General features: G+C 32.8%; 1 protein-coding gene across 1 annotated transcript in view; it reads right to left on the bottom strand.

Moving 5' to 3' along the window:
- Window positions 1-11,067, bottom strand: part of LOC106679195 (alkaline phosphatase) — a 21,494-nt gene extending 10,427 nt beyond the window's left edge. The window contains exons 1-2 of the mRNA XM_014418211.2: window positions 10,936-11,067; window positions 3,132-3,334 (exon numbers count right to left, since the gene is read on the bottom strand). Of these exons, the coding sequence (XP_014273697.1) occupies window positions 3,132-3,334; window positions 10,936-10,993 (261 nt within the window). The 5' untranslated portion in view covers window positions 10,994-11,067. The remainder of the gene's footprint in view (window positions 1-3,131; window positions 3,335-10,935) is intronic.
- Window positions 11,068-11,751: the final 684 nt, after the last annotated feature.

The raw sequence follows: 11,751 nt of genomic DNA, 5'->3' as shown, positions 1-11,751 counted from the left end.
TTTTAGTATGTATGAGATCATTCATCACTATTACCTATTGCCCACAACTGTGTGGCAGATTGTAATATCTATCAATAAATAAATCTATCAAAAAAAATTTATATATATATCATAAAAAATCTCACCCTTTTTGAGGTTTAGCGAAGAAGTGGGGAAATTTTATAACTGAGAACGGATGCCCGACTATGCAATTGTCATCTTTATTTCTATCAGACAGGTACTCCCATCCATGTTTATTTGTTATTTTTATTTTTTTGCTTTTATTTTACTTATATAGCTAATTACCTATATACAGGTTTTATTTTTCAAATTTTTCATCACTTTATTTCAAATAATTTTCATTTTGAACACATTCGTAGATATACTGACTAGATTTTCATACGTATTTTATTATTTGTTCTTTCTTCTTACTCAATTTAATAATACTCTACTCATACCTTTATCTTCTTATAATATTTAGGCTATGTCTTTCAACACTATTCATGTATTTATAATGTTGGTTATTTTCTTATTTTATAATCATTCTGAGTCCTATTGTTTTTAGTTCTTAGCCCTGATGAAGGCTAGAAATTTTGGTCGAAACGTTGGCTCTACCAAATAAGTTCCGTACTTATTTGTATCCTTCACTGACAGCTCCTCTAATCATCTTCTCCTCATATAATTTATATTAAATGTGCATGTGCGCAGTTAAATTACTTTATGATATCATCTGTTATCGTACAGTAAACATCAGTAACCTGTGGCTTTTTAAACAACTTTATTGTAATAAAATTTATGTATTAATTAATAGGTTAAATGTTTATCTCTCAAAGAGTAGTAAAACAATTTAACACTTAATGGTTGTGACAGTCTATCTTTTGTTGGGCTGGAACACTTATAACATATTCTTATAGCATAAATATAAAATGTACACTATTTATTATATTGTTTTGGGATTCCCCCTTATATAATGTAACTTACCTGATACTATTTATACTTTAAAAACATCTCCATTTCACGTTTTGGTAAAATAAACCGAAGGAAAAAAAAAAAAACCAAAAATATTGAATTAAAATAAAATACATATCATTTGGTTGCATGATATACATATCATTGACTTAAGTTTACGTTTATATATGTTTAGTTCGTTTTTGTTTATATCTACAGGTTGTAGTTTTAGTGTGATTTCTGTGATTAGATGGTTTAATGAGCTGGGACAAAAGTGTAAGAAATTATGTGCCAGTTTATATATGTAATCCTGTACGGTTTCTATATTTAATTCAGTGTGCATTTTAGATATTATTGTATAATATAGATAGTTATTAATGATTCTGAGGCATTTGTTTTGAAATATATGTATTATTTTTATATTGGTTGAACTTGTAAAACTCCGTCTGGGGCAAGCATAAGTTATGATGGGTCGGTGTCACACTACTGACTTTTGTTGTTTACGAGTAAAAAAGGCATTCTTAATGTAATGGTATGTCCTTTATGTAGGTTATATTTCATGTTTTCCTTTAAACGCCCAACTAGTAATTGGGCTAACCTAAAAACTATGTCTGGGAAAAGCACTTTGTCCTTACCTTCTAGCATCCTACATAAAAATACTAAGAAAAATAATAACACAAAACATCGATGTTACTACGGCCTCCCATTTTCCCGTTTTTACTCTGACACATACTCCCGCTACCTGCCCTAATTCCCACTAGCGTCCGCTTCTGGTCTTCTAAAAAGTTATCTAGCTCTAATAGATCATTGTTTTCTCTCGCCCTTCAGTGCCTAATTATTATTTTATGATTGTTCTTGGCACTAAATTATTGTGCAGTTCTTTGTCCATCTATGTCGATCGTCTCTTTAAATTTAATACTCTTTTGGGCTCCACTAAACCTTCGAATTCCTCTCGTATTCAATCCTTACAATACCAAATCCTTCGTAAAATCCTCAATGCTCCTTATTTTGTCACAAATAAAATCATACATATAGACCTTAATGTTCCCTATGTAACCGCTCTAGCCCGAACCAGATATCACTCCTTCCATTATAAACTCCCTAATCACTCAACCCCCCTAGTTTCTAACCTTGCATCCTCTTCCATTCCTGACAATCCTCCGAGGCGCCTGAAAAGGAGATGTCCACGAGACCTGCTAATGTAAAATGTCATTAGAGTGCTACCAATGGGTAGTTTCTCTACACGCCTGTAACACTCCATTTTAATTAAGATTAAATTTACTGAATGTATTATATAATGTGCAGTTGTAAATTTCAATAAAGGTATTTTAAAAAATAAATAATACTTCATTATACTTCTAAAGTATTATGCCCTTTGAGGTTTCTTCTGTTGTTTAAAACAGGTTAATTTATTAATTTCTTTCTCCTATTTATACTATGTATCCACAACCGAAATTTCCATCTTAATGAACCGAAATAGTCTAGATTTTCCCTGCAGCTATCAAACTGTAAGTACTTATCGTACTTATACTTTAAAGAAAAATACGAAATTCTGTACTTATATAACCCATGAAGTGTCAGGGTTCAGTACCTTCGGAAGAACTGTTAATGTAATGGAACAACGGTAATACAAGGAGGTGATTTGTTTATGATAACGTTCAACCGCCAGATTTTTCCCCAACTAGGTTGCTCTCTGAATCCATAGAGTTGACTCACAGCTACAGTAGGATTCGAACCCGATTCCATGGAATTGGTATGACATATCAACTGAACCATCCCACTTCCTTCATATAACTTGTATTTACCATTTTCTATTCTACTTACATATATTGTTTACCTTCAAATCGCATTTCACAACAACAATCAAATTAAATATTAAATGTTTTCTGGTCCTCCGTACATAATTATAGCTTTTAGACAATTGTACAACTCTTTATTAATTTCTTTGTGGGCTCTACGCCATTGATAATATTCTTAGTCTAGGTTTAGAAAGCTGTCGAATAAAGATTGAAAGGTCGCTCTAGGAGACAACTTGTATATTGTAGTCTGTAGATATAAGTGGTACATATTATGTCTTAGGCTAAATATCTTTTCATATAAATTATATCTTACTGCACACTACGGTTGCAAAGCTGTAATTATCGGTGGAAATCGTTGGAGTTATAAGAATAGAACTTTATACTTTTTAACCAATAATCTCTTACCTTTATGGCTCCAAGGTGTGGAAAGCTCTCCCAGGTCAGGTAACCTGTCTCACTCTCGCTGTAAATTCTTGCAGCAGTCACCGTATTCGGACCCATTCCGTCACCGATGAAGATGATGACATTTTTAGCGATGTTGGTGTTGTAGTCAACTTCTAAGCTTTCATGGAGGTCATTCAAATCTGACTCCTTCCAGAAATTTTTGTCTTTAAAGGAAATAAAAGAAAATGTTATTTTCTCATTACTATTACATAAAAACCTGGAGAAGAACGTATGTTATAATATTTTTTAGGGTTTTTTCTCTAAATAACAACGTTAGATGTGTCTCCTGAAATTTTTCTAGCTGTTCTTAATAATAGCTTACTAGCACAATCTGTGAGGACTCAAACTAGTTATTAAATATCTCCAAAGACACAGCTAAAGTTATTATATGAAAACAAAAATTACGTTACGTCCAAACTTCTTCTTCATCAGCGATCCAATTAAAGCATATAATTAAAAATCTGGTGTGTGTGTGTTGCACAACTTTCGCTTACCATTCAACTTGAAATTAAATTAACTTGTACGTTTTAAAAAAAGGTATTTGTATTTTGTTCAGGATGACACTACTCCTTCTTACTATTCCATGTATAGAAATAAAATTTGATTGTTATAACAACCATATAAAACACTAAAACTTGAACTTTTGTACAGGTTTGTACGACTATCATAGCTGTTCTTAGATTTGGCTTAAAATATGTTTTTTTACACTCTATTTTTATCAAATGATGGTTTAAAGCCGTGATTCCCAAAGTGTCCGCCACAGACCCTTGGTGGGTGCTGCAGCGATCCAGGAGAGGCGGTGATGGCCACAGATGCATTGGGGGCGATGAATAACTGTAAAGGGCGATGATAGAATAAAAGATAGAAGAGAAGATTTAGAAAAATTGATTTATGTATTGCACTCACAAGGCTTAATTTTTTTTTTAAACAACGGACTGGTAATTTGCTCGGTTCCCGCATACTCCTTCACTTGCATTGAGGTATGTGCAATCGCGCACTGTTACTGTTCATGTGGTGCAACTGAAGTGCCGTTCCAGAACACGTGAGCAGCAATGCAGATAACTGCCTTAAGTGTGACTGGTCGATCGCAAGGCCAAAGCCCGGAACAGCAGCCAGAACCACTGCAGTATTGCCAGCAGATTTCGGAGTACGCTATGGATTAGGAGATTTCTCCATTATTATTACGCCTAATATAACTCAAACAAAAATTAAATTGTTGTGATATTGTTATATGTTAAAGTTTAACAAATAGTGCGGCTATAATTGGTAGTAGCACACCAGGTTCATCCTTCTCATTAAGATCACTTCGAATGTTTTAACTTTTTTGTATTACATTCTATTCTGAGTTCAATAAATAGTTTCATAATTTCAAAGTTAAATGTTTCTAATTTACACCTCTCTTTACTATATTTTACGAAAAAGGTAGACACATTAATACATATAGGAAGATTGCTGATTGATCGTGTGAATCAATGAATGGAATATGGTCCGGGTGCGGTCAAATAAAACTCAAATAGTAAATTGGTGTACTATTTTTATTTGAGCCAACGTTTCGCCTCACGTTGCAGGGCTTCGTCAGGGCTAAAAAAGATACAAACAGTTGACATAGTTACAAAAAAAAATTAGTGGAAAATAACAGGGCTGTACAATGAAACATAAAATTTAATAAGAAAAATTAAAGGTTATAAACAATAAATGAAAACGGTAATAGTAACAGATAGATAAGAGATAAAATAAGAGAAGAAATATTAAAGAAAGTACATAAAAAACGTCTTATCTCGGGGTCCATTTACATAAATTTAGCAGAGAATTCCGTCAATCATAAAGTTGATAAAGACTGCATCTTCCTGAATGACACATTTTGAACCTAATAAAACCCTCAGAATGCTTCTTTTCTCTTTGTTCTGCATTTCAGAAGCCCACTTTCTTGTCATATCTTTTATTCTTTCTAAATCTAAATTCTCACCCCATATTTAATTATTTTTATATTTACTATCCTTCCTTTTTCATTTATATCCATGTATTTTATTTTTTAATTTATATTCATGCGTTACCTACTTAAGTGTCATTTTTTAAAATTTTCTATTATAATTTACATATCTCTGTATCCCCACTCACTGGATATTATCTTTCTTAATCACTTACATATATTGTATCCCATTATTTTAACTCTATTTCTTCTTTTTTTTCTACCCACGAAAATTTTTTTTTTTAATTTATTTTATAGTTTTGTAAATATTCCTTCTCCCCCTCTATTATCTATATTATCATTTATTGTTTACCTAATTTTAATATATGTTTTACATTTTTTCCTTAAAATTATAATCGTTATTAACTGCCATCCCTACTCCTCCCAATACAAACGGTTCACTCTGCCTTTGACTTCTGTCAAAACAGATATGAATTCTGTCTCATTAATTTTAATTTTATTTTGTTCTCTTCCCTTTTCATCTCTTAATTTGTAATTTCTACAAGATTTCTTCTCTTATTTTATCTCCTATCTATCTGTTACTATTACCGTTTTCATTTATTGTTTATAACTTTTAATTTTTCTTATTAAATTTTACGTTTCATTGTACACCCCTGTTATTTTCCACTAATATTTTTTTTTGTAACTATGTCAAGTGTGTGTATCTTCTTTAGCCCTGACATAGCCCTACAACGTGGGGCGAAACGTTGGCTCAAATAAAAATAGTACACCTATTTACTATTTGAGTTTTATTTGACCGCACCCGGATCATATTCCATTCATTAATACATATATATTTCCTATTAATTATTTAATTATTTTCCAGGGGGTGTTAAGTAAAATTTTTTCTTGAAAGAGGGCGGTAAGACAAAAAAGTTTGAAAACCACTGGTGTATAGGTTTCGCCATTTAATTACTTCTGCCAAAATGGTTCCACTATTTTCCAACTGGTACCGCAGCCTAAAAAAAAGTTGGAAACCACTTGTGAAGATACTGTGAATGTAAAATATATTACGAACGTACTACAGAGAAATAACCACGAGAAGTAAACAAATTTGCCAATTTAATGATAATCAAAATTTATTACCCTCCTGATGGGTTTATTACTGAGTGCAAACATTGTATATCTTCAGTGGAACTAATTAATGCCATTGTAAAAAGATTTTTAAATGATTCATAATCTCTGTTTCAGCATTTTTTTAATTGATTACTATGTACAGATTGGAATTGCGATAACAATATGCCAATAACGCCAAGGACACGTTCGAATCGGCCAGATTATTATTTTCTGTTATACTGTAGCCATGAGCCAACCCTGTGGGTTCTGAGTCCCTCCTGGGATCTACCCTGCCTCATAAAGTGGATACCCTTATTTGGGGAAAATCAGGTGGTTAAGTGTAATCTTGAATAAATTCACCTCCTTGCAGAATCGTCGTTCTAAAAACAGTGCTTCCTTACTAAGTAATGCACCTCCAACCCTTCATGAGTTTTAGCAATGTACATAGTACATTTTAATGCGTAAATAAGTGTTGTATGATATAGTGAAGTGATTTCAATTTTATTTTTTACATATGCATAATTTTAAATAGCCTTTATCTTTAAAGTTTGTTGACCAATGACCCAGAAATTGAACCTTGCGCACATCACACTTTCTCATCATGACTTGGCGCAAAGGGGGTCTCCCCCCCCCCCCTTCGTTTGAAAACGAAGTTCCATTTTGAATGCACTTTAATGGAGGATTCATCTGTTAAATCATTTTACTATCATCATTCATTCATCAGAAAGGTAAAACATTTAACAATTCTAACAACAAGTCCTCGAAAAATATGAGGTACTGGTTAGTTGTGTCCATGGACCATTGTTTAGGAACAACTTGTATTATGGAAGTGTATAATTCTAGTATCCTCGGGTTTCATTGTTAGGGATATTACCCGAATAATTAGCTGGTATCGCTGGAGTGGTCTGTATTTGAAATAAAATTAATTATAATGAACAAAATGAAAATGAAACCTCTATTATTGTAATAGTTATGAAACAATTGATTATAAATGGAAGATGGTTCGGGTGCGGATAAATAAAACTCAAATAGTGATAACTATTTTAATTGAGCCAACGTTTCGACCCACGTTGCAGGGCTACGTCAGGGCTAAAAAAGATACAAAAACTTAACATAAGTTTTTAAAAATATCTTTATTGAAATTTACAACTGTATACTATATAATACATTCAGTAAATTTGATCTTAGTTAAAATGGAGTGTTACAGGCGTGTAGAGCAACTACCCATTGGTAGCACTCTAATGACATTTTACATTAGCTGGTGTTGTGCCCATCTTCTTTTCAGGCACCTCAGAGGATTGTCAGGAATGAAAGAGGATGCAAGGTTAGAAACTAGGGGGTTTGAGTGGTTAGGGAGTTTGTAATGGAAGGAGTGATATCTGGTTCGGGCTAGATCGGTTACATAGGGAACATTGAGGTCTTTATGTATGATTTTATTTGTGACAAAGTAAGGAGCATTGAGGATTTTACGAAGGACTTTGGATTGTAAGGATTGGATACGAGAGCAATTCGAAGGTTTAGTGGAGCCCCAAAGCTCAAATCCATATGTCCAGATTGGCCTTATTACAGTCATGTAGATCGGTCTTTCGTAATGTGTTGGAAATTTTGACCGTTTGTCTAGTAAGTGCTGTAATAGTCGAAATCGACGTGCTGTTTTCTGTCTTTTCAGTCTCGTGTGAGGATTCCAGGTTAATCGTTTGTCTAAATGTAGTCCAAGTTAGCGGATCTGTTCGACAGGGGTAAGAGTAACATTATTAAATGAAACTGTAGGGCAGTCGGTAGGTTTACGACGAAGGGTAAAGGCAAATAAAGTTATTTGATGGGATTTGTTGGAATTTATCTTAATCCTCCAATTACGACGCTATTCTTCGAGGGCTGTAATATGGGATTGGAGATTTTGGGGTACAATTGATGGGTTATTATTAACTGCGAGCACACATGTGTCATCGGCATACGTGGTGAGGATAGTGTTAGGATTGGTTGGAATGTCAGCTGTATAGACTGTGTAGAGGATGGGACCGAGGATACTACCTTGAGGAACATCACTGGACTGAGAATAGAGGGATGAATAGGAACCATTGTGGTTTACTTGCATTAGTCTACCAATGAGAATGGAACGAATAATGAGAAAGTATGTAGGAGGTCTGCTCTTTAATCAAAAATTTAAAATCATTAACATTTAATTTTCCTATATAATATTATCAACAATTAATTTATGATTGTTCCAATATTAATTGTTTTATCTGTCATGCGCTTTTCCTCTCTTATCTTTCTGTCCCTCTTGCCTGTTTGTGGTAAAAATCTACTCTTTTTATGTTGCGTTGTAGAACAGTAGCAAAAATGGTATTGCTTTTTTAAGAACGTACTTGCTCTTCTTAACAGTACAGGCTAATATAGTTACAAAATCTACTCTTCCATGTCTTTGCCACTAGAGGGCAGCATCTCTATGTCCCATTAAAAAGTGCTTGAAGGAACTTCCTTAAAACAACCGCCCACCTAAATTAAACTGGGCTAATTTATAAGAAAACAAAACTGGAGTGTAGATTATTCGTTCATCTTGCTACAAACTCAAGATGAGCAAAAGTGATGTGGTTCGGTGGATACTTTTCACTCTTCTTTTTGTATAGGCCACTAGATGGCAGCATCTTGAATTTCTATTTAGAATGTGAGGGGGGCTTCTTCCTCAAACAGGAAGCTTGTATTTAGAAAATTAAACTGGGTGTTTTAGTACATGAGCCTGATGCATAAAACCCAGTCCAAAAAATACACCTGTAAATACTTTAAAAAAATAATTTCCATCACAGTTAACTGAGAGAGAAACGCTATCTAGCGGTTTTAAAACTCTACTAATTAGGTAATTAATTCAATAAAATAACGATTTTTTTGCCAGATATCCATGATTTTTCCGTATGGAGAAGAGCTATTTATCTTTAGTTTTGTCGTAATGATTAAGGAATAAGTAGTAAAATATGTATTTAACTAATTTCAAATATAAAGGAGGGACATTTGTTTTGGTTATGTGCTTATCTGAAAATGTTTGACTTGATTCTTCTTATATAATTTTTTTTATGTATATATACTACCTTGCGTAATGTCGATGTCATAACTCATAAGGGATGGTTTTTAGCTGAAAAAAATTCTTATATTTAGATAGAGAAAACTCTACTCCCCCCCATAAAAAAAATTGATTACATATTAAAAATGAATGTTTGTACATAAAAGTCAATAATAATAAAGTATTAGATATTTTTAATCTTATTTGGTGAAGGATTCAACATGGTTTCAGGAACACAGGATCAGTAACTTATGGTTACTGAAATAAGGTGCGTAGGTTATTTTCTTTGGAAAAATTGCCTATCAACTAAAATGAAACATATTGTTTCCAATGTTGATTCACGTATTATTCATTATAAGGATCAGCTAAACAGAAAAAAAATAGCTTTATTTCAATTCAACCTGCACTTCGCGTAGAAGATTCATGTATTGCTTTTGATGTATTTATAAAACATTTTTACATTAATGTATTTACGTGAAACAATAAAAAAAAAAAACTGTGGTCCAAAAAAAAAATCACTTTTTTTGAGGGGGGTAAAGAGGCAAATTACCCCAGGCTACAAGGTACAAAGGTATTTCCCCCCTATAAATATTAATGATTATTTAAAAGTGATAGAAATAATAATAACTATGTAATGGAAACGGGGTGAAACAAACAATTGAAGATTTCACACTCTAACCTCTTACTAATGAGACGATAAAGCCCCATCTAAACTTTCGGTTCTCACTTTTTCTCGCTTAAATAAAAGACTTAGGGAAAGCTGAAAGTAACACTAATAGTTCTCTACATACATATGTCCAGCAGATAATGCAATCCTCCCATTTACGTTTCGGTCTAACTCTCGGACGATTATCTGTAGGTTATGTCTTTGCTAATATTTTAGAGATCCGTTCGTACCTAAGTCCCACTACCTTACACGCCTATCTATTTAGCGTTGTAAATTCTTCCGTTAATTCGTCCTTTTTCGGTTCGAATACTTTATATAATACTTTATTTTTAAAAAACCTTAAGGGGCTGTTTTCCCCTTACTGTGAGAGGTTGAAAAATAGCTAACATTTCCCGCTTTTAATCTATAATAACTCGTTATCGTAGCACGTATATACTTGAGCTCGTTATACCAGAACTAAATATGACAGCATAATGAAGAAATATGTGGGTAAAAGTTTTAAAAATTTGAGTTACCATCTTCCCCTTTACAGGCCACAACCCCTGATGAAGACCTGAAACTCAGGTCGAAACGTCGGCATAAAATAAGTAAATATGGTTTTGTTTATTTATGTTGTTCTTTGCTGACCGCACCCCCCGACAAACTTCTTCAATTTTTAAAAATTTGGTGCGCGTGTGTATTCAGAGGCTTAACGTACTAAATTTACTTAATAAAGATTAAAAAAATCATTTATTTTTTTTTTAAATAATAACATTTATTGTGTTTTTCAGTTTTAGTTGCCACATACTTCAATAGTGTGGTGTCCATTGAAATCTGTGGCAACTAAAACTTGTGGTTGAAGATCTCCAAATTGAAATATTGAATAATTAAAAACAATGATAATGGACGATTTTTAATAGATGAAAATCGGTTCTCTAGTTATAGTCTGCAACGAAATAATATATGGTCGACGGGGTGGTACATAAATATATACAAAAAATAAATAATTGTAGATATATGATAAAAAAATCCTCCTTACCTAGTGATGTTAACCCTCGAGTGAGCGGGAATAAGACGAAGAACCAAAAGATGAACATCTTAGGAGAAATAAAAAAAAATGGAAGGAGTGCAGAATCTGATTGCTTTAGATGTCTTATAACAAGACCCCCACTACAGGGGATCATTCTGGGCAAACTGTTTACTCATGATCCAAGCAAGCTTATAAAGGATTAAGATAATTTAGTGCGAGACGTTGTAAAATTCTAAAATTTTTGTTTGACGGCTGGTTACGTTCACGACAAGGAACAATGCTATTCAGATTAATTTTGTATTGGAAATCATCCTGTCGATATGCACATTGGTGGATGAAGGAAGGATGCTTTAAAGAAAAAGAAAATCATGATTTTTTAAATAATTTCTTATTACATCTTCCATAATTTTATACTACTGCAAACAAGATTTGGTTTGAAATGAAATAAATAGTTATTTTATATTTTGACACTCATTGCAAAAGGATGCGCTAATCAACACACAGTGGACTGTAAGACTGGCTGAGACTATAAGGCTGCTGATTTCGAAAAACATCTAGGACTACTAGTAATTTTCGAGATACAGTATTAACTTTGCAAGTATGGGCTTAAAAATAGAAAATTTATTTTTTTATGTGCTAAAGTTATACATGATTTATTTTTTATTATTTCTTCCCTTACACATTTTAATTTCTTTTTTTCTAGCTTTTCATCGTTCCTTAAATTTGTTTAATTTTTCCATTCTTTCAATTCTACAAATTTCCTCTCTTTCTTCTCTTTTTCCTATGACAGGATGTATCAGCTGATTGAGTAGATAAACTGGTCCA

Source organism: Halyomorpha halys, unplaced genomic scaffold (assembly GCF_000696795.3).
Source record: "Halyomorpha halys isolate HHAL.00 unplaced genomic scaffold, Hhal_1.1 Scaffold183.1, whole genome shotgun sequence".
NCBI lineage: Eukaryota > Metazoa > Arthropoda > Insecta > Hemiptera > Pentatomidae > Halyomorpha > Halyomorpha halys.
This window is presented reverse-complemented; position numbering and strand designations above follow the sequence as displayed.